This window comes from Salvelinus alpinus, chromosome 3 (genome assembly GCF_045679555.1).
Source record: "Salvelinus alpinus chromosome 3, SLU_Salpinus.1, whole genome shotgun sequence".
Lineage (NCBI taxonomy): Eukaryota > Metazoa > Chordata > Actinopteri > Salmoniformes > Salmonidae > Salvelinus > Salvelinus alpinus.
In genome coordinates, this window is record NC_092088.1 from 19921051 (window position 1) to 19945001 (window position 23951).

At 44.2% G+C, this 23951-nt stretch overlaps 1 protein-coding gene across 29 annotated transcripts in view; it reads left to right on the top strand.

The window, feature by feature from the left end:
• Positions 1 to 3703: 3703 nt before the first annotated feature.
• LOC139570202 (transcription factor 7-like 2) overlaps positions 3704 to 23951 on the top strand; it is a 108252-nt gene continuing 88004 nt past the window's right edge. For 8 of the 29 annotated variants that reach the window (XM_071391842.1, XM_071391845.1, XM_071391855.1 and 5 more), the window contains exons 1-3: positions 3707 to 4354; positions 4509 to 4575; positions 4729 to 4853. In XM_071391842.1, the coding sequence (XP_071247943.1) occupies positions 4166 to 4354; positions 4509 to 4575; positions 4729 to 4853 (381 nt within the window). In that variant the 5' untranslated portion in view covers positions 3707 to 4165. Of the gene's footprint in view, positions 4355 to 4508; positions 4576 to 4728; positions 4854 to 23951 lie in introns of all 29 variants that reach the window. The other 21 variants (XM_071391843.1, XM_071391865.1, XM_071391863.1 and 18 more) reach the window with 7 other exon arrangements.

The following is a 23951-nucleotide window of genomic DNA, read 5'->3' on the forward strand; positions in this document are numbered from 1 at the left end:
CATCTTGCTCAGACTGGATCTGGCATGACTCAAACTGTAGTTACCCTTTAAACACGGCTTTAAAATGCACATATTGTTACCAATATGAAAACAAGTGGGTAGGCAGACGGTTAGTGCTATCCGGGATCTTTGGGACGTCCCTATCCTAAACGCTAACCCTAACCTTACCTAACCCTAACACTTACCTTAACCATTTGAAATGTAAACTTCAATGGGGTAACGTCAGAGTTGGGACGTCTAAAAGATCCCGGATAGCAAGGACCATAGACAGACCCTATAATATACTAATTGTCCCCAGACCCATTTCAGCCTGCACGGTCGGGAATAAAGAGGCATTGTGGGTAATTAGCTGTAGGCTCACATAGTTTAGTATGTGTGCAGGACTATCTTGCCTGAGGTTGGCTGTAAGGACCACTAGGACTATAATAGCTCTTTCCACTGTAATATCTAGGAAGGAAGAGTGGTTGATCAAATACTGGGGTGTGTATTGATATAAAGTGGTGAGAATGTGATAGAATTGATATGTCCTTTTACAATTTATAAAATTCCTCCATTGTGAAATTACTACATAACTCCAGTTGATAGGAACACCAATAACAACACTTAATTTTTGTATTTAATTTTTACCCCTTTTTCTCTCCAATTTCATGATATCCAATTGGTAGTTACAGTCTTGTCCCATCGTTGCAACTCCCCTACTGACTCGGGAGAGGCGAAGGTCGAGAACCATGCTTCCTCTGAAACACAAACCTGCCAAGCCGCACTGCTTCTTGACACACTGCTCGCTTAACCCAGAAGACAGCCACACCAACGTGTCGGAGGGAACACAGTCCATCTGGCGACCGGAAGTCCGCTTGCAGGCGCCCGGCCTGCCACAAGGAGTCGCTAGAGCGAGATCGGACAAGGAAATCCTGGCCGGCCAAACCCTCCCCTAACCTGGATGACGCTGGGACAATTGTGCTCCGCCTCATGGATCTCCCGGTCACGGCCGGCTGTGACACAGCCTGCGATCGAAAATGGGTCTGTAGTGACGCCTCAAGCACTGCGATGCAGTGCCTTAGACCACTGCGCCGCTCAGGAATGATATAATATACACTGAGTGTACAAAACATTAGGAACATGACATAGACTGAACAGGTACATCCAGGTGAAAGCTATGATCCATTAATGAAATGTACTTATATCAGTGTAGATGAGGGGGAGGAGACAGGTTAAAGTTGAATGTGCAAGCCAAAATATTTAAAGTGCCTTTGAACGGGGTATGGTAGTAGGTGCCAGACGCACTGGTTTGAGTGTGTCAAGAACTGCAACTCTGCTGGGTTTTTCACGCTCAACAGTTTCCTGTGTGTATCAAGCATGGTCCACCACCTAAAGGACATCCAGCCAACTTTGACACAATTGGGCCAGCATTCCTGTGGAAAGCTTTCGACACCTTGTAGAGTCCATGCCCCGACGAATTGAGGCTATTAGGAGGGCAAGCGGGGCTGCAACTCAATATTAGGAAGGTGTTCCTAATGTTTTGTTCACTCAGTGTATAATAATAATAATAATAAAGTAATTCATCAAATGCCCATTAGATTACATACCATCCTGTTTTTGGCTGAGTCACACATCTGCCTATTAAAAGGTCCCTCAGATTAGACTCAATGGGACAGCATCAGAGGCAGGTACCCCGCTGCAGGCACGATAACACGCCACACAACACAGTGAACTCTCAGGCACCTGCTGAGGTAATCCAGGGAGAGGCAAGCTTGGAATTCCACTGCTTTGGGCTGTTATGTGTGGGCTCCAGGTCTGTAGAGCTTGGTGTGGTGGGGCGCCTCTTTGCTGCATACACAGACATACATGATTATCTAAGAAGAGTATCCTTATATTCCCTCCTGCCCAGCCAATGTTTCCTTCCTTCCTTCCTCAATAATTTGATAATATTGTGTAGATTTCTACCATATTGCTTTCAGCTGATCCAGTCATGCCAGATCAGTGATCATATTGCGCTTTTAAAACAGCCTGTTTAAGCGAGTTGATATACAGGTTCATTATAGAGCCCTTATCTCTGGCATGCAGCAGGTCTATGTGGATTTTTTTGTCAACACAGTATTTTGACCACTGAGCAGAAGACAGACTAAAAACCAGTATATTATGCCATAAAAAATAAAAAAAATCCTACAGTTGTATATTTTGTTTTTCTGGAAGAAACATTTAATAATTTATTAAACATCACTTTTATGATTATTAAATGGAATATTGCTTTTCCAGGCTGCATTTTGGAGCCTTACAAGTGGACTACTGAGTCACACACATGCTCTCTCTCTAAAGTGGTCTGTCTAGAGCTGCCAAATGAGAGGTGTCAGCTATAGGCCTATTTCATAAACTGCTTATATTTTCAAAAAATATATATATATACACATGCCTACCAACAGCATTTTAGGGGTCATCAACATATGAACCCTATAGGCTGAAGCAGAGATATACACTTTAATAATTACATTTCAGAATTAACAATGAAGAAAATTGTGCAAAACAAAAAATGCTAAACCCTCGTTTTGTTTCTCTGCCTAATGTATTCAAACACTTCAAACACTGAGCGAAGAATGACTTATTTTGAGTTCCAGAGGTTGCTGTTTTTAAACAACACTTTGAGACGAAGGCGTGAATACAAGCAGCGATAAGTATTGAGAATGATCGTAGACCACATTCAGGTAGGCAGTTTTATATTCAATAAGTCTTCGTCGTAAAAAAGACTAGATACTGGCCTTCTAGCTAGGCAGCCCTACAACCAGGCTGCTGTCAATTGACCGTGACCTGATTGACCACCTGGTGTAGAGCTGTCAAGGAGTCAATTAAGCATATTCATATTTAGACAGGCGACATAATTTGACGCAAACAGTAGGTTTTAGTGTGTTATTCATTAACAAAATCTAGCCTATCGTCTAATTAAAATTACAGCACCACTCGATGTCCATTATAAATAAACCTGCTCCATAATGATTTATTTTTTCGAGAGCCGTTAATAATTTGCATCAATGACACAGATGAGCTGAAAAGTTTATTGGTGGCATTTTTTCCTGTGCTTTAGAAATCTGTCAGATGGAGAAAAGAACACAGCACAAATGTACCAAGCCCCTGTTATATTATTCAGAATGAATAGGCTACAGGTTAGTCCTAAAACCCCGGCCTCATTAGCCCCTCTGCCTGTATTCTTCCCAACCGTGTGCAGACAGAGCACGTCTGTGCGCCCATCATTGTGTCCTTTGTATTTCAAAATGCAAATACATAAACTATAGATGCAACCTAATTCAGGATATAGTCTAAAATATAAAATTATGCAAAATGTTGTGAGAAATGTACAACAAAATGTCTAATAATATCAACATAATCATAGCTAGCATTACATGGGCTAAAGAAAAAAGGAACGGGCTCAAGATGTCATAGTAATCGAAATGGTATTCATACTGCTTCATGTAACCTGCCCCTACCCTATGAAGCAAATGTTGATATAGCCTAGATTGATTTAAGTTTATCCTGGAAAGCATGCGCAGTAAACTTTTGGCCCCTATGTCGTGGCTTTTCAAAATTGCTACATTTTGAAAACTGGAGAAAATAAGGATGTGCTCTCTATTCATTTTCAGTGGGAGACCGCCCATATATTGAATCCGCATTTACAAGTAGGCTACTTCTGCCTATTTTGCTATTCCAGCACAAAAGCAAACGGGTGCTTCACTGTCCTGCGTTCCTCACCCAAACTGCCTTCTCTAACTGCACACTCGTCCGCCGGCTTCCTCCAGGCTTTTTTTTTTCTCTCTCCCTATTTATAAAAACGTCACTTCAAGTCCCTCCCTTTTTGAATCTCATTAGTTTCTTGTGTGTTTCTCCCTGTCAATAATCCTGAATCCAGACTCTCTCTATTTCCATCCCTCTCTATCTGTCAATCAGCGCCGCCTTTGAACTGAAAACCACTCCGACCAACTTCAACTCACTCAATCCGAGCGGCTCAGCTCCATCTCCGGCTTCTTTTTCTGCCAAGATTCCCCTTCTTTTTAGTTTGTACTAACCGCCAGTGCTTGGAAAACGCCAATACAGACTCTAAACTTTAACTCGGATTCTAGATCACCAAGATCAAGGGTTTAAAACTTTGTGTTTTTGCCCCCCAAAATTGCTCGGGAAAATGCCGCAGCTCAACGGCGGTGGAGGGGACGATTTGGGTGCGAACGATGAAATGATTTCCTTCAAAGACGAAGGGGAGCAAGAGGAAAAAATTTCGGAGAATTTATCAGCAGAAAGGGATTTAGCAGATGTCAAATCTTCTCTTGTAAATGAATCAGAAACAAATCAAAACAGCTCGTCGGATTCGGAGGTGAGTGAAATAATCGTAATCGATTGTCCAGTCGGTATTTTGCAACCATTTACTTATTGTGCGCGAAATGTGAAGTGAAACCACGGTATTTAAGACGTAATGATTTCCCTATGTGTTTCTTTAATACAACCCCTGTGTTTCGTTGCATTTCAAGGCGGAAAGACGGCCTCCGCCTAGATCTGAAACTTTCAGGGACAAAACAAGAGAAAGTTTAGAGGAGGGTGAGTTTCTGCTTTTCCGTTCACGCTCTTGTCTCTTAGATTTTTACACAATGGCACTATATGAGCATACCGAATGAGTTTCTTCTGGAATCTCAGATGCATCAAAGTTTTCAAGGCACTTATAAAAGTTATTCTTTTCCCCCGCCATGTTAGCTGCGAAAAGGCAAGATGGAGGGCTGTTCAAGAGCCCACCGTACCCGGGCTATCCATTTATAATGATCCCCGATCTTACAAGCCCGTACCTTCCGAATGGATCACTTTCTCCAACAGCACGCACAGTAAGTTCGTTTATTTACACCTATACATTAGTGGACACAACCCAAGTAGCCCCTAGAGTAAACGCGCATTGTCACCCAGCTAGGTGTGTTTAGTTGTTAAATGTAGACAGAAGTTTCACAACTTATGAACTGTACAATGGCATGCATGTCGCTTGCAACACAGTGTTCCTGCATGTTTCTCTGAAGCCGATAGCATTCTATAGGAGCTCAATGCGTTTCCATCACCTCAAATAAAAACAATTGTATGCAAGGTCATGTGCATATGATGAATAATCTATTTATTGTTCACCTGTGATCAAATTATAATACAAAACATAAACATTAATTTTAATAAAAACATTTCAGTTTATAGTGGACAATAAAAAATTATTCTTGTTCTTCTTCTTGTTATTGTATTATTATGTGAGTTTCAGATAGGCTACTTCTGGCTTTGATTTTATACTGCCCCCTAATATAATGTTGTACTGTGCCTTGGCTACGTTGTTTTCACAACATCATTGAAAACCTTTTTTACTTTAATGCTTAAAACTCATGACCCATTTAAACCTTCTTAGTACTGTATAATAACACCTAACACAGGTACGTTTAGATAAATATATCAGCATAAAGGAAACTCAGAAAAGCATCGAGAAGGAACCTTATAAAAACAAAACCAATGTGTTGATTAGTTTATTTAATTTGCATCTGTCTAACGGCAGTGACATTAGCTGAAAGAGGCCTGTCATTGACAGTTACTTTGAATATGCAGACATGAATATTTTTCCCTCAAACATTTAAATCTAAAATAATTGATGTATAGGCTGGAAATAATGTGAGAATTTTACATGCCACAGTGTTGTAGCCTGTGTACTGCTTGCATACCACTCTAGCTTGTAACGGGTAAACCATCGCTCTTAAAAGCATGTGCCATGTAAAACGTTATTTATGAATAAATTCATCTTATTTATTAGAGGCAATCAGCTTTGCTATAATTATGCAAACTTACTCAATTACTCGCCACCTCCAAGTCACACTGGGCAATGCTTAAGCGGGATAATTTTCTAAACCGTTTTTATTTTATTTTATGGTTGCAATTACAAGTCATCGCTTTAGGACATGTCATCTAATTTTACAAGGTTAAGGCAAAAAAAATAGGCATTAGGAAATATGAACTTACCCCCATATATGCCTTTTGGTAATGAAATTAATATTTGTTTCCTCAATTTAGTGCATCAGGCACACCTTGAAAATCAACACACATGTGATAGGCAATGCAATGCATCCTTTTGTGTCAGGCACATTTTAAGCATGTCTTATAACATGTCTACAAAATAATTGCATAGCAATTTATTTTATTTAAAAAAAATGTTTTTATACATCTTATTGAATTATCTTGCTATTTGTATATTTTATGATTTGGTCTTTTATTAAAAGTGTGTCTCGTGCATATTTGAGACCAATTGCCATTCTTTACCTTTAACACACGCACACGCACACGCACACGCACACGCACACACACACAAACACACACACACACACACACACACACACACACACACACACACACACACACACACACACACACACACACACACACACACACACTTTAAGCTGGCTTCTAGTTTCAACGTGGCAAGGGTTAGTTTCTTTTTGTTCACTATAAACCCAGGTCCAGCACTAGCACACGTAACTTCCACATTAGAATGTGCTTATGTACTAAGCTGATAAGAATAAAGTCATGGAATGCCCTTGCACTGTAAGAAGATGCTGCTGCACATGTCTCAATCTGATCTCGGGTCTGTGTACAGTCTTCCTCCTATTGCCCATTAGTTCAGAGGTAATTCCTAATCAGGAACGTTGTCATATTAGCCTTTTTGGTCACTGTCATTCCCCATCACCTACCTGTATGTAGGATAAGATCATCTGCAAAAATAACATTTCAGAAATGCCTAGCGAACCGTGTTTGCTTTGTAATTGGTTTACAAAGCAAGGCGACATTGTGACATCATTTTATTGCACAAGTAGAACTGCACTATAATTGTGCTTTATTCTTCCCCTGAGAGTACGTCATACCTTTTTAGGCTGATGATGGTTTACCTACTGCACTAACCCAACCCTCCTTTTTGCACCGTGTGTGTCCAGCCGTTAGAGCTTTGATGTTTCGTCTCCGTTGTATTCATAAATGTATAGCATCAATAATTCACCTGGGCATTGATTATCTGTCTTTCTTCCTAACTAGTAACGAAGGCTGCGGAATATGACTAGTGCTGTGTCTGTGATTGGAAATGGCTAGCTCACTCCATTGTTATGTTACGGTTCTTTGATATAGCAGGCGTTGTCGGTTGTCCAATTTTCTAATTTAATCGATTTCCGGTCTCGTTGGTGCAGACGGTGCAATACTATTATTTTTGTAATTCATGTTTTGGCATGTGTGTGGACATTTTTGTTTTTTTGTTTCCATACCTTTAGGCATTTATTGGTCCAATGTGATACGATTGTGACGTTAGTGATGCTACGGTCTTACCACTTGAGTTCTCCTTTTTGTCAGCTGGCAGTGATCTTAACATTTCGGGCATGCCTTTCTATGCTTCCTGTGATTCCGTTACTGCATGTCTTTTTGAAGTGTGAGTGTGTGTGTGTGTGTGTGTGTGTGTGTGTGTGTGTGTGTGTGGAGGTCACTATAATTTGTCTGACCTCAGAGAGCTATAATGAGCGAGAGTTTGTTTTTCCAACCACCTAAGTCTAAAAAGCTGTACAATTTGGGATCATTTAGCAGTTTGACATGACGTTGTGCCCAGGGTGTTAGGCCTCCTGCCCTCTTCTCCTCTCTCTTCCCCTCATTCCTCACATCCTTCCCCTCCCTCCTTTTTCAACCTCACACAAAGGTCTGCTGGTTCAGTAGGAGCAGGATGAATTGGTGAAGTGGCCTGGCCAGCTAACCCCCGGTGCCATACTGTTTCTTGCACATCTCTCTCTCTCTCTCTCTCTCTCTCTCTCTCTCTCTCTCTCTCTCTCTCTCTCTCTCTCTCTCTCTCTCTCTCTCTCTCTCTCTCTCTCTCTCTCTCTCCCTCTCCCTCTCCCTCTCTCTCTCTCTCTGCGATTGTGCAGATGCTAATGCTAACATGGGTCTTTCTGAAAAGGTGATGGGTTAGCTCCAGTGCTACGGGCTAACGTCACACCTCAACAGGTCTGCAGAGAGGCGAGAGAGCGGAGTTGCAAGAACTCTGGCATAGGGCTGCAGGGCCATAAATCTACTGGGTTTATTTACTGCCTCTCAGACTTTTGAATGTTAAGATATTTGACGCCACCCCTGGCCCCATAATTCCCGGGGCAAGCAGGCTTTTGGCTGGGGTTTTGGGTTTCGTTGTATAATTACGATTAGTTTTAAAAAGGAACAAAAAAAGAGAGAGGGAGAGAGAGAGAACACAACACCAAGATTCCACTAGTCTATTTAGAGTGGGAAGAAAGACGCTCCCGAAACCCGTGGCGATTCCACAGCAAGCTTGGCGAGAAGCGTTGTGTGGTTAGCTATACCAATAGCTTTTTTTCTCTCTTTTCTTTGTTTCACTTGTATTGCTGCACCACTATGTCTCCTATTGTGGTAGACCCACCTATTTAAAAAAAAATACTACTTGCCTTCACAATTAATGACATGCCATTTTTACATGTTTTTGGAGGGAATGGTGGATTTGTGGCAAGATTATTGCAATTAACATCCGGTTTAGCAGTTGTAATTGCACATCAGCCTGGAAATAGCGCCTAGCGTAATCCTTTGTGTTTATGTAGATGTGATGGTATGTCCAATATTTTAGAATTGACACAGACAGTATCTTTTTAAATATGTTAGCAGCATATGCATAACAATGGTATATGATGTGGATTATGTGTGTTCTGGTGCAGTTCTGAATGGCTTGTCCCTGCGAGGTGGGGAAAGATAGCTTCATGTGGATTTAGGGGATAGACCCAAACCTTATCAAATCGGCTTTACATGTTAATAGGACCTAATTGCTATCCGCAGGGGGTTCATGGCACTATGCGTCCACATTTTGTGTTTCACCTCGCAAAACGCACTCCGAATTTATTAAGGTTGTGATCCTTTTGTCCTGCAAATCACTTTTGTTTACAAAGTATAGTGGAAGCAGGACCCGCTCTCTCTCCCCCTCTCTCTCTTTCTCTCAATCTTTCCTCTCCCCCCCTTCCACTTCTCTGTTCCTCTCATCCCATGCAAGGAAAAGAAAACATCTTTATTTTTCTTGAGCTTGATAAACACATAAAAAGTGCAATCTGTTTTGGATTTGAGGGAGTTAAGTTGGGGAGCAAATTTTGGCACCATTAAACAAAAATTGGGGCCTGCTAGACATTAGCGGCGCACAGCACATTCTCTCAGCTTAATTAGTCCAAACTGTAATTGTTCATGGTCTGCCAATAGGAGTAATGCTCAGGAAAAGTGGAGTTGCACTAAATCGGCCCACGGCTTTTAAAACAATAAATCACTCGCATATTTGTGCCGTGATTCAGATGGAGTCTCGACCTCTCCCATCTCGACATGTGGTAAATTGTAAAGTCAATGAATCGCAGATGTAGAGAAAGAGGAGGAGGGGGGGTTAGAGAGGGAGAGTACAGTAAGGTTTTGTTAGCGCCTGGTGAATGAATGGAAAAGATTTGCGCTGTAAATATTTACAGAGATTTTTTATTTTTTTTTGTTGGCAGGGCTTAATTGTCTTATGCTGATGATGTTGGCAGGCTGAGCTGTGTGAAAGCATACAAAACTCTCCATCGGTTGGTTTGAAACGACACACAGGAAGAATAAGTCAGTCCAACACGTTTGTGTGCGTGTTTTTAATTTGGTTTTTAAATACTGGGATGGGAGTTGTTCCCTACTGGTTGTGAATAAAGTTTGGGTATAGTTCTTGCGTCTTTTGTCCCCTTCTGTTTACCTATCAAACCTATGCGATGGGTCTTTGTGTAATAGAACTCTAAATCTAAGGTTATCAAAAAGGTGATGGATTTCATTCAATTGTAACAGACCAAGAACTGAAATATACAATGTTTCTTCCTCAGTAGAACTGCAGCTGGTAAAGCAAATTGCATAGACTACTGACAAAACACTTTCACCCCTAACCTTCCACTTCCCTATCGCTGGGCCATACCGCTGTATGCTATTCTGTTAAAAAAACAGCATTGGCTTAGCAGCTGTGGACTGGTGCTCTCCTCTTCTTCCCCTCCACTCACCCCCTCTCTCCCTATCTCTCTGTCTCTGTCTCCCATGCATTTCCATAAAGCTCAACACAAAGATCTCACTGTACATCTGGAATGCAACTTTTGTCATCTGTTAAATATAGTCTTGCTGCCGGCCCACAGGGCTCGGGGCTCTCTGAAACATGGAAATCTAACGATTGCCTATCTGTGGGTGTGTGTTTGCATGTGTGTCCCATATATGTACGGCACAGTATGTGCATGCAATATGCACTCATATATTTGATATTCTATGCTCCCTAGATCCGGCACATGTAAAATGCATGGATGCTCCCTGAATTTCAAGGGGCAGTTCTTATGGTTCTTTGTTGTACTGTCCTTATACCTTTAAATTGTTCTGATACAAACGCACGTGTTGGGTGCGTCGGATGAGTTAGCCCCGGACTGCTAGTCGAGATGTCAAGGCTTACCTTGCAGGCAATGACTCCTTAGATAGACCATCTCACCCCTTTATTCTGTAATTCTACTGAAGCTCAAAGATTTCTTTCTCTTTCCATCAATTATAGAATCAATATAGTTTAGAGCAGGTTGTAGCAGGGGGTTGTATTCCTTTACAATAGAGCTGGGGTTTTGCACTGCAACCAGTACAAAGATACCATTTTTGGGGTATTTGGATCCCTATTAGCTGTTGTAATATCAGCAGCTCCTCTTTCTGGTGTCCACAAATAGCTCTGTGGTACATCTGTAGTATTGATTGTCTGTCTAATGATCATTTCATGATCATCCTACCATAGACCTTTTTATAGGGAAAACCTGTATCATTAAGTGTGTTGCATTTTTCAAATGCATGTGCAAGGTATTTTACTGTATGTTTTTGGGGGGAAATAATTATTGATGCTATTATTGATAACATTTAGACTAGGTATATTTATTTTTTTGTCTGTGTGCATATTTCCATAAACTCATTCATTCAAGCCCAGCAGCGAAAGGAGTTTACCAGCGGCGTGGGAGAGAATGCGTTGGGTGGGGGGGGTTAAGAAAAGCGGGAAATGCGTCCAGCGATGTGTGTATGTGTGTGTGTGTGTGTGTGTGTGGGGGGGTCGCACAAAGGCCGGTTGAATAGGGCGCATAATTGCTGTTAATGCTGGGCAATGAGAGCAGCGACAGTTCCTGGTTAATGTCCAAATAATAGTGCCTCCAGGCCTCACATTTATCCCCCCCCCAAAAAAACAGCGGGACTAGGAGAAGAGGGGGGGGGCAAGTTTATTGCCGAGCTTGACGGACAGGCCATGTGTGTGGCTTTTCCTCTTAATGAATCTGGCCAGTTCTCTACAGTATTTACCTCCTCCTGTGTCCACGTCTCATCATCAAAATGTCCGCCCTAAAAGCGTTGGTGGGCGAGAGGATTGTGTGACTGTGGGGGAATTTGGTGGTGCCAGGCATATGTTTGGATTGGAGTGTGTTTGGGGAGGGTCAAAGTGCAGAGTGCTTTCTGTTGGGAAAAGAGCTGCCTCTCTGACCCTTTTATGACGAGTGATAGGAGTGGTTGAGTTTTCCATTGGAGTGTCTGTGTTTGAATGTGCTCGTGCGCGCATGCGTGTGTGTGCGCGCGCGTGTGTGTGTGCGCGCAGCTCGCACGCCTGTGTGTCTGCGGTTTGTGTAACACTATCACAACCCCTAATGATCATGTTGGGCTATATAATAACTAGCCGTGCCAATGTGCAGCGATCACCTGTGGTAGGCCAGCCTTTTGTGGATGCGGTAGAACGCTCTAGAATGTTCCATTGTGCGGAAATCTCACTCAGGAGAGCTTGGTGTTTTGGGAGAAGTGATTATGAATAATTGCCTGCAATGTTTGGAGAAAATATGTGAACCCTTTAGGACTTATACATCCCTGTAGCATCTCACCATTGTTATAAACTACAACAAACTTATAATTGTATTTTTAACTTGAAAGGGAAAAGAAATTGCATATATAAAGTCATTGTCATTACAATATTAGGTCCTGCGTTAAAAGATGCAGCAGTCTTACCAGTGTATCCTGTTATGGTTATTATCTGCTGTATTTAATGTACTCACAAATGTCAAGGGTTTCTGTATTTGTAAGGAGCATAGATCATTTGACATCCTTGAGATGGGTCTGTCTGTCCAGTTTGTGATTGCAATTTTTTGTTTATTCGGATAAACTGGACCCAAACCTTTTAAGATGTGAGGGACCGTTTTGTATTAAACGCATAATTGAGAAAGGAAAGGTGATAAAACTATGCATTTTTTTATATTCTAATTAAACTCTTAATTGTGGGAGGATAAGCTCTGAGGAGTGCTGTGTGTGTGTGTGTGTGTGTGTGTGTGTGTGCGAGCACTAATGAGGTGATTGTTTGCTTTTTTGCTGTTAAAGGTTGGTTCATAACTGCTTGAAAAGCTGAGGGAGTTTTAGAGCCACAGCAGAAATAAATTCATCTGCTAATCTCCAGATTATTGTGGGATTTAGAACAAAATGTTGCGGAGATTACTGTATGTAAAAATGCACAAGGCTAATGAAATGTAAGCCCTTTGCACACACGCAATGTGGAGTACTGAGAGAGCGTCCGGGTCTGTGCACCAATTTCCCAATAGATTAAGAGCAAATTTCCAGTGTCCACTCTTTTGCTGCCCATTAGAAATCTATTTGCACACAATAATATTGCCCCTCTTAAAAGGACAGCTTTGGGTATAGTAGATAACATATCATGAGAAGTACTGGTCACATGGGCACATGCTATAGTGGGCTCCTAGTAGGCTGTAGAGTAGATTGAAAACCACATCTCATTCTGTTGTGGGATATAATTGTATGTTGTGGTCTGTGTGTTTGAGTAGGTGGGGGGGGGGGGGGGGGGGGTCGTTTGTGTGAAAAGCATAGGTTTAAATCTCCCTAATGCACTCTACTCCACTGAGGAAGGGGGTCAGCAGTGTTTAGGGTCAATTCCAAACGTGAGGAAATTGACTCCCAGCACTGAGTGAATTGTCAATTGGCTCCCCAAGGGGTCAAAGTGAATTGAGTGTCTGTTTGGACAAGTGGCCCGAGGTGGGATGAGTGGCCTTCGCTGTCAGCCAGAGGGGATGGATGCGGACTGAGGACCAAATCAACTGAAAAGCAGAGAGCAGATTTTGCCCTGTTGAAGTGGAGGACAATTGGATTCAGCAAGGTTGAAATAAGGTTTGGGTTTAAATCATGACCTGTTGTTCACAGTCATATAGCACTAAGATCGATATCTACAGGGAAAAGGAAGTCGACTCTGATTTTCTATATTAGGCCTATTATAGTGATATAACAGGTTTGATTGACAGTCAATTGAAAGGATTTACATGATGTCATAATAATGGAAGATAAAAAGGAAGATTTTTGAGACCTTAAGTGATTTCTGAAATATTGAACGTGGTCCACATAATCGACAGTAAGCGTCTCGGTCGCCATCGTGTCATTTTGCGGGGGTGGACAATGAGGGTCATGTGACCGGCCCTTGTGACGTCTGTCACGGTGCCCTTTAGAACGAGGAGTTTTTTAAATCTTCCCCTTTACTTCCCCTCTATCTTTATGGAGCACCGTGCTTTGCATTTTTCAAATACCAATAAAGATAAATTGCTGGCTTTGTCATAACAGGTGGTGTTGAGTGGCAAGATTTCAGTTTTAACGCTTGATATTCTGGTTAGCTCATCTGGCTATGCCCAGGTGACTACCCTACCATTGTATGTGACCAAATAAAACCCAATTCAGACATCACACTGGTCAACGTAAACCTGTTATGGCCATTATGTATTTAAATATGTATTTATCTTTGGAGGATGACCCCGAGGACTTTTTGACTTAACACTGAGTCTCTCTCTGGTCTGCCCTGCACTGAGGTCTCAGTGGAGAGCAGCTGCTCTGGTAGGGCCAGACGGCCGGAGGAATTCTCTGCTGTTTAAACAGTGGGTCGTCTCAGTGCCGGCCTGAAGGACCGGAGGGGAAGGAAGTTCCTCTGTGTTTACATAGCTGAATTGTCCTGTGGGCCCCAGTGTGTCTAATGCACTACTGTTCAAACACAACACAAGTGTAGAGACGAACCCCACCAACACCAGTGTTCACAGCTATGGCGTGGTCTGTCTGTGTGTGGTTGCTCACCACCCTCATTTACCAGATACCACAACCATGGCCGGCTGTTGTTTCTTCAACCTGGAGGTTTGCGTGATTGATATGAAAGAATTGCGAGGTTTGAGTTGAGAAAGAGTGGGGATTAGATAGATAGCTCCATCAAGGCCTTGCCTACTGGCCCGCCAGACATTGACATACAGTGAAGTCATCAGACTAATTGTTGTTCGTATTACCTGTTATGATCCGATGACAAATCTCCCTCATTGGAGCGGAAAATGTAGCCGCTATTGGCATGATGTTAGCGAGTGTGTAAACTGCGTTTCAACAAGATGGATAAATGCAATTATTGGCCAGACCTGAGGAGGGGGAAATCCATTTAAAGCCTGTAACGCTAAGCAGAGGTCATGGTTAATTCATTTGGCCAATTTATGGGTGATGTATGAGTGTCGGGGCACATTAGTCAGGGGGGGGGAGTTGGGCCTCAGTGTCCGTCCGCCTGTGTGTGTGTTCCGGGGGGAGGTTGGTGTTGAGAAGCGCCGCTGTAGAAAAACACAGTCTCCTTGGGACAAGACTCCCGTGTTTTCTCCTCCTCCCTACCCCCTCCTCCCTCTGCCTGCCATTTCGGCAGATAATACAAATGGGCCCTCGGCAGGGAAACGACAAAAAGATACACTGAGTGCAGAAAGCGGGACTGCTGTGCAAATGAGGCGGGGAAAGGGGCGGTGGTCGGCCATGTGGCAGAGTGAGCACCGGCAGCATCTCCATACCAGGGGCTGCAGCACTCAATCAGGCTCAGTCCTCTGCCCCAGCACCCAGCTTGAACCCTAACCCCCCCCAAACTCACTATATAGCGCACATAAAGTATATTATGGGTAAAGAAGCACTAGTAATGGTAATAGTAGAAGGATTCACAGTAGCTGCAGCAGTGTCAGTTGTAGCTGTTGTTGGACTGTACAACTCAATTACACACTCTCTGACCCAGCTAGACTTTGATACTCTCAGTGAACTCAGGGGAGTTTACAATTAAGTTACAGTTACAGCGTGGATTCCGACGTTTACTCCAGGCACACAAGGCTCAGGGCCTCAGCCCCAGGCAGTCTTACCTATCTGTGCTTCTCACTGTTCCCTTAAAAAAACAACGCACTGTACAGGTAACTGCCAAAATAAAGGAAACACTCTGAGTAAATGAGGGATACAAACTATACTGAAAGTAGGTGCTTCCACACATATGTGGTTCCTGAGTTAATTAAGCAGTAAACATCCCATTGTGCTTAGGATCATGTATAAAATTACTGGGCAGGCCATTATTTTGCCTATCATGGCTATGCCCCCATAGGATGACAATGCCCCCATCCACAGGGCACGAGTGGTCACTGAATGGTTGATGAGCATGAAAACGATGTAAACCATATGCCATCTCATTCACCAGATCTCAACCCAATTAAACAGCAATGGGAGATTCTGGAGCCTGAGAACGTTTTCCACCAGCATCAACAAAACACCAAATGATGGAATTTCTTGTGGAAGAATGTTTTCGCATCCCTCCAATGGAACTCCAGACACTTGTAGAATCTATACCAAGGCGCATTGAAGCTGTTCGGGCTCATGCTGGCCCAACGCCCTATTAAGACACTATGCTGGTGTTTCCTTTATTCTGGCAGTTACCTGTATGTTACACAACTCTCATAGAAGTGTTTATTTTAAAACAGTGGACCAATCGTCTTGTCTCTCTCACAATCTCTAGCCTATTTAAAATGGAAAGATTTGGCCTGCTCTGTACACAGTCATTGTCTCCCGAGAGAGAAACCACTCGACAGTTACGCAAGTCGAGCGCTATGCAAAAAAAAAAAAACGGTGGTCACAGCAGAGACTGCGGGAAGCAACATTTTACAGCTCCAAGCCACAGATTGAATCTGAGAGACATGAGGGCATCTCTAGCGATGGTATTGAGGCTTTGTAAGTGGTCTGGATAACACTTACGTGCCTCTTGGTTAGGATATTGCAGCGCCTGTAGTCTACTGTATGTGTGTGTGCTGTAGTCAGGAGATGGGGGTTCGTGTTTTTCACCTGACTTCCAGGCAGCTTTAGTTTCTGTGGGAATGCTGGGACTTGTCAGAGACAGGTGTCAGAGCTGCCTGCCATGGCGCTCACCCTGCCACACACACAGCAGCTGGGAGAGTGTTGTTAGTAAGCCACTGGATGCTACTACTGTGGACCAGTATTGACATTTGATTGTGTAAGGATGTGGGTCAGTTTGCAGTATAGGCCTAGTGATTGGAGCTGTAGACTCAGGTCCTTCCAGCTTGCCAGAGCAGAAGCTGGTGGTCCTGTATGACTCAGTCGGTAGAGCATGGCGCTTGCAACGGCTGGATCGTCGGTTCGATTCCCAGGGCCACCCATACGTAAAATGTATGCACGCATGACTGGGTGTCGCTTTGGATGAAAGCATCTGCTAAATGACCTGTATTATTATAATATATTAGTTAACGTGTCTGCTATTCCCCCACACTATAACGCCGATATCATGGCAGAGTTGGAGATTACAACGGGGAACTCTTTTTTTCCAGGGCCACAGAGTGGATGTGCATGAGAGACTAACTCTGCCCACCAACCCTACTCCTCCTCGTCCTGTAACTTGGCCTGCGGGATCGCTTTGCGGACCTCCGCATTTTCTGAATCGCTCTGGAAGAATCCCTCTTTCTCAATTTGACATGTGGTTGGTAACATCCAGCCATCCTCCCTCCTTCCCAGTCGCTCACATGCCCTCTTGAGAGAACAACTGCTGACCACGCTCTATAGGCCAAGGGAATTCCTCACCCCGACTCAAAGAAACTGCTTGGAACTTTTCTATCTGTTCTGAGGGTCGTTTTACAGCAGAGGTCGTGCCACTCGACGCAACTGTTCCCATTTAGCGGGGAGCTGTCGGTCTTATTAGGGTTGTGAGGGGGACAAATGTTTTTCACAGCCATTATATACGGATTCAGAATTGTCCGCGTCTGAAAATGACTCAACCTGGCGAGTTAGTCTCAGCTTGACCCGTATATATATCCCCCTGGAAGTTCCTGTGCTGGTTTAGCCCATGTTGCTCCTTTCTAATCGAGGAGAAGAGGTGGGAGTCACCATAGTGTTCTTGTTGGGTTGGAAAACGTTTGTGTTGCATTGATCTTCTCCTTGTCCCTGTGATGGTTAGGGTAGATTAATAGCCCTCCTCCGGCCTGTTGGGCTCCAGCCCCCAGTGGCATGAAGCTCCGTATACATGTCGAAGAACATGACACCCCAGGGTGCAACCAATCAGGGCAAAATATATACCCAATGACCAAACGGGCAGCCAATCAGCCAGAGGATTTACAACCTGAAAGACCAAAGCATTTATCTCTCTTGGCTCGATTAAAGCCTAAGTTCGAGTATTTATACGAGCATCGGTGCAGCAATATTTGTGCTATTAAGTTCTAGCCTAAACTAACCAGGATTTGTGTCTTCATTGGTTTTGGCCGTGACATTTAGTAATAGTATCAATATCAAATCAATATCAGTATCAGTGTTGGTTTCAAGCATGTCTGAGTAGCCAACACATTCGAGCTGATTGGCCAGAGATTGAGATGCTTGGGGAGCTGTGATCAGAGACGCTGGGAAGCCAACCTCTAATTATTCACAGAAGCCATTGGCAGGAAGAGCGAAGCATCGGCAGGTTGGACACTGAGCAGAGCTCGCTCACTGCTGGGTTTTCAGGAAAGGAGCCGAGCCTCGGGATGTTCCCCAAAGACAACTGCTGGGCCCAGAGAAAACCATCAACCAAATGTCTTCCCCCTCTGCTTTTAAAGGCCCAATGCAATCAAAAACGTGCTTTACCTCTGTTTTATATATTTTTCCACACTGAGGTTGGAACAATACTGTGAAATGTCAGCCAGTTTTGGTGGGATGGAGTAAATGGCCACTTTAAAATGTGCAGTTTTATAACACAACACAATGTTGGAGGTACTGTGCGTGCAATTGGCTGCCTCCAATGTCATTCTATAGAATTTGGCCGTACGTCCAAATTGTGTAATAAAGCCCTTTTGTGGGGGAAAACTTTTCTGATTGGCTGGGCCTGGCTCCCCAGTGGGTGGGACTGGTTGCCTAGTGGGTGGGCCTATGCCCTCCCAGGCCCACCCATTGCTGCACCCCTGCCCAGTCATGTGAAATCCATAGATTAGGGCCTAATGAATTTATTTCAATTGACTGATTTCCTTATATGAACTGTAACTCTGTAAAATCTTTGAAATTGTCACATGTTGCTTTTATATTTTTGTTCAGTATAAATTGCTCTTGTTATGTGGTTTACCAAACTAGGGTGTTGGGAGCCGACATGTTTTTCATAGGCCCATGATTTTGGTTCCTTCATGAAAAATAAGGGTCTGTTTTCACTGGCCCTGAATATAGTATTATAGATAGATAGATATTTTTGAAAACTAACACCGCCCTGCGCTTGTGTTCTTCACGCTGTTTTGATCTCTGTCACAGATGCTTGGCAAGAGGCACATCTGCTCCCCCCACCCCACACTTGTAGCACAAATCCTGTTTTGTGGTGTTTTTGTGTGCCATAATTGAGCAAATAACATCAGTAATGATTCAATTGGGCATAAAGTAATTGAGAGGCGGCCTGCTTGCCATCTGTCTGGTGAGATTACTGTTTCTGTGTAATTAAAAGTGTGACCTTGTGGCCATGGTGAGAGGTGCCAGTGGGCAGTCAGAACCACAGGCCTGGACTGGGCTCTTTTCTTTTAAGAGGGGATGGGGGTAGTGGCGGTTTAGCAGGGCGGTAAATATAGCACAGGGCAATAGAGTGGAGCTAAAGTGGCATTCTCCTTTACATGGGATGTGCCCTGTATACACACAAGTACTGGTCCGTGTCAAAGCCCCAAAACCTGCCACAATTTGTAGGGGGAGAGAGGAGCCCCACAAAGTCGTGGTGATCCTTGTGTGCATCCAGTGTAACCACGAGAGGGCGGAGAGGTAGGGGAGATGAGGGGTGCCGAGGGGGATCTGTTTTTGCTCTGCTTTCACGTGTGGTTTTGTTTTGACTCCTGGGGTTCAGTTTCCCTTGGACAATGTCCAGAGACTACAGAGCCTGCATTTTGCACCCCTCCTCCACAACGTGAAGGGGTCTGTCAGACCTGGAATTGGATTTGAGATTTGATCTTGTTGCATGTAGTAAACAGGGCATTATAGACAAGGAGATGGGGTTAATGACTGTGTGTGTGTGTGTGCGCGCGCGCGCGCGTGTGTGTGTGTGTGTGTGTGTGTGTGTGTGTGTGTGTGTGTGTGTGTGTGTGTGTGTGTGTGTGTGTGTGTGTGTGTGTGTGTGTGTGTGTGTGTGTGTGTGTGTGTGTGTGGTGTGGTATGCATATTCTCTGCACCCTCATTGTGGTAACACACACTCAGATCAGGAAAGGAACTAAAACAACTATACCATGATTACACATAGCCTACACACACACTCACATACAAAAACAGGATGCATGGCTGAAAAAGACATTAGACCATGTTACCAGTGTGGGCTGGAAGCCGTCTTGCAATACTTCCGCTAAGACGGTGAGGGGAGAGAACAAAAATAACAGTTTTAATTACTATGGTTTGCTATGGCGCTGCCACAGTGTGGACAGCAGGCCCGGGTGAGGTGGCACCGGCCATAGGGGACCGAGACTGGGCGAGCCTCCAGGAGAATTACAGGGTGCTCAGGGCAAGAAATAGATCTGGCGGCCTCCACTACCTGCCACACCTTCAGCTGTCTGCCTGCTCCACTTCAACTGTCTGCCTGCTCCACTTCAGCTGTCTGCCTGCTCCACTTCAGCTGTCTGCCTGCTCCACTTCAGCTGCCTGCCTGCTCCACTTCAACTGTCTGCCTGCTCCACTTCAGCTGTCCGCCTGCTCCACTTCAGCAGTCTGCCTGCTCCACTTCAGCTGTCTGCCTGCTCCACTTCAGCAGTCTGCCTGCTCCACTTCAACTGTCTGCATGCTCCACTTCAACTGTCTGCCTGCTCCACTTCAGCTGTCTGCCTGCTCCACTTCAGCTATCTGCCTGCTCCACTTCAGCTGTCTGCCTGCTCCACTTCAGCTGTCTGCCTGCTCCACTTCAACTGTCTGCCTGCTCCACTTCAGCAGTCTGCCTGCTCCACTTCAGAAGTCTGCCTGCTCCACTTCAGCTGTCTGCCTGCTCCACTTCAGCTGTCTGCCTGCTCCACTTCAGCTGTCTGCCTGCTCCACTTCAGCAGTCTGCCTGCTCCACTTCAGCTGTCTGCCTGCTCCACTTCAGCTATCATCCCTGAGCGCTGCTGTTGCATCTCTTCCCACTTTCCACTAACTATTGCTTCTCCGGCGATAATTGGAGAAAGGTACTCCCACATACGAGGCCTGTTCCTTCAAAGTATCTTTGTTTCACGTAGTCAGTGTTTCAGTCAATAGACCTGTGTAGGGGTAGGCCTAGACATTCACCATATGAGGAAAAAAAACATATGTTTTCAGTGTAGCAATATTTGGGCTATGTTTCTAGATTTGACGTCTTTTTTTCCCTTTTCAGTGTTTTGTTGTACTTTCTACCTCTCGGGTTATATGTGTCTCTTCTTCTTTACGTCTCTTCCACTCTTCCTCTCCCCTTGCTCTCTCACTCACAGTGTATGCTCTGATTACCTCTCCAAACTGGCAATAAGTTGATTGCTTTACAGAGATGATGTAAGCCCTTGCCCTAGGGTACATCAGGTTGGATTTCTCCTGCTTTATCTTGTAAAGCCTAAATTAACAGCTGGTTTGGTTTGAGTTCTTCTGGATCTGACTAAAGGATTAGGCTTCGTTCTCATGTGAGTCGATCTAGTTAGATTTATTGCAGGTCTATCAAAAAAGATCAATGGGAGTCCTTTTTGAAAAGTAAATCCTTAATCGTTCTTTGCACTTAGGTGTCATCATTGGGACTTTTTTTCTCTCTCACACGCCCCCCGTCCTATTCCCCCCGTCCTCGTCTATCCTCCTGTCTTTTCTTCCCCCTAACCCGTCGTTGATAGGGAGGAAACTAGCGATCTGCCTTGTCGATGGATGGTATTCTGCGGTATCACCCGATGGATTTTTCTCTTGCTCATTAGCGATCCATCACGGCGAGGCAGACTGAAGCCGAGATTTAGCAACACAAGCCCTGATCACACCTGAAACATGCCCCACCTGCTAATTTCCTTTTTATTTTCAAGTTCATCCACCCATTTCTGGTCATGGCCAGAATGTAAAATTAACGTAAAAAGTAGATTTTTTTTCTTCATTTTAGCTAACCCTAACCATTTTCCTAAACTTAACCTAATTATCCTAACCTGCTACGTTAATTCTCCTAACCTGCTACGTTAATTCTCCTAACTTGCTACATTAGTTCTCCTAAACTTAACCTAATTATCCTAACCTGCTACGTTAATTCTCCTAACCTGCTACTTTAATTCTCCTAACCTGCTACGTTAATTCTCCTAACCTGCTACATTAGTTCTCCTAACCTGTTACATTAGTTCTCCTAACCTGCTACGTTAGTTCTCCTAAGCTGCTACGTTAATTATCCTAACCTGCTACATTAGTTCTCTTAACCTGCTACATTAGTTCTCCTAACCTGCTACGTTAGTTCTCCTAACCTGCTACGTTAGTTCTCGTAACCTGCTACGTTAGTTCTCCTAACCTGCTTCGTTACTTCTCCTAAGCTGCTACGTTAATTTTCCTAACCTGCTTCATAAATTCTCCTAACCTGCTACGTTAATTCTCCTAACCTGCTACAGAAAGTCAAAAACTGTATGCCCTCTAGCCATGAACCCCATTTCTGGCTCTTCCCCACAGTGCAGCCATCACTCAGGTTTGCTCTAGTATGGATACAGAGCCAAAACAGTTACTTTTCAACCATCTGGATACAGTTCATCTGGTGTTGCCATCCTTGCCTTGAAATCAAGACTAGGGCATAGGTTAATATAGAGAAAGTGGCATGTTGGATTGTTATTCTTGTAGAAAATCCTTTAGTCATAGGGAAATGGTGCATTATGTTGTCAAGGGGATTGTCTGCAATATCGAATGATCTACCTTTTGTGTGCTGCATTTCTCTATGCTATATGCACTATTTCCCAATGAAATTCAATAACCTAAACTAACAATTTTCTTAAAGGTCAATGAAAGCCGGAATGTCTTATAGATTGGACATATTGGTGCTGTATGCGACTGAATAGCAGCACAGGTCTTTTCCTTCAACTATCCTTCAGCTATTCATTTACATTGGGAAGGGCCCCATCTGTTTTGTGTTTACATACAATACCGTAGCACTTGAGCAATGGGATACTTTTGTAGTTCTTGTCGACAAGTTCTATCATAATGTATACATGCAGCCACTCATAACCTAGGCTTACTTGTACTCAGACACACAAAGATGTGGAAATACAGTAAGTCCAGAGGACCTGGCAGCTGTTGCGAAACAAGATCCGGACATGTTTTATGTCCCCCCCCCCCCCCCCCCCCCTCCCCTTCTCTCTCTCTCTCTTTCTTTCCATTCTCACTCTCTCTCTCACTTTCTCCTATTCCTCCAACAGCGGGCTGATTATGTCGTACCTCCATTCTTTTTCCCCCACTCCTCCCTCTCTCAAGGCCATGTCTCTTAAGGAATCTGTAACTTGAAGAATGGGGCTGTGGCGGTGACCCCAAGGGTAGATGAACAAACCTGGCTGACGTTGATACTGGCTGGGCTTTTAGATGGACGTAAGACTGCGTACATGTGTCTGTTTGTACACTATTCCGTGTGCTAGTTGGTTTATAGATGCAGGATGGTGACCTGCATGGATGGTAGAGTTCTCTCAAGGATGGCTCCTCCCATAGAGGAAGCGATGAAAGGATGAACATGTTTTCCACCCTCCTCATTCATCCTCAACGGTGCACCTCCATCCTCAACGGTGCACCTCCATCCTCAACGGTGCACCTCCATCCTCAACGGTGCACCTCCATCCTCAACGGTGCACCTCCATCCTCAACGGTGCACCTCCCCGAGGTGTCCTTTACCTCGCACCACTTTGGAGTTGTCAGCTTTATTTAGATCAGATTGTGTGTCTGTGTCTGTGTGTGTGTCTGTGTGTGTGTGTGTGTGTGTGTGTGTGTGTGTGTGTGTGTGTGTGTGTGTGTGTGTGTGTGTGTGTGTGTGTGTGTGTGTGTGTGTGTGTGTGTGTGTGTGTGTGTGTGTGTATGTGAATGTGAATGAAAAGCTTGGGGCCGATCGATGTCAAGTTCAGGTGTGTCCTCCTCGTAGGTATGGCTAGCTGGCAGACCAGGGGTGGAGGGGTGTGTGGCTGTGGGGGAAGATCGACGAGATACGTGGGAAGGAAGGGCTTGCTGTCAGCCAGCTGGACCTCTTAATCCTATAGCCTTGGGGAAAGGGTGTGTGTGTGTGTGTGTTTGTTTGTTTGTTTGTTTCTAGCAGGTTTGTCAATTTCAGCACACCTCTGCTCCAGTATTTGGCCCAGCTGTGTGTGTGTGTGTGTGTGTGTGTGTGTGTGTGTGTGTGTGTGTGTGTGTGTGTGTGTGTGTGTGTGTGTGTGTGTGTGTGTGTGTGTGTGTGTGTGTGTGTGTGTGTGTGTGTGTGTGTGTGTGGACGATTCTGTGAGAGACACACAGCATTTCATCTCCACCGTGTTTACTGTAGTCCTCACTTTAACAGCACACTGTATATTTATGTAGAGAAGACACAGCCTCACCGCCTTGATGTTGGGGGTAAGGGGTAGGTACTGCACTGCTGTTTGAGGGATTGGGTGCAGGGTAACAAACACTGCCAGTACTCCCCC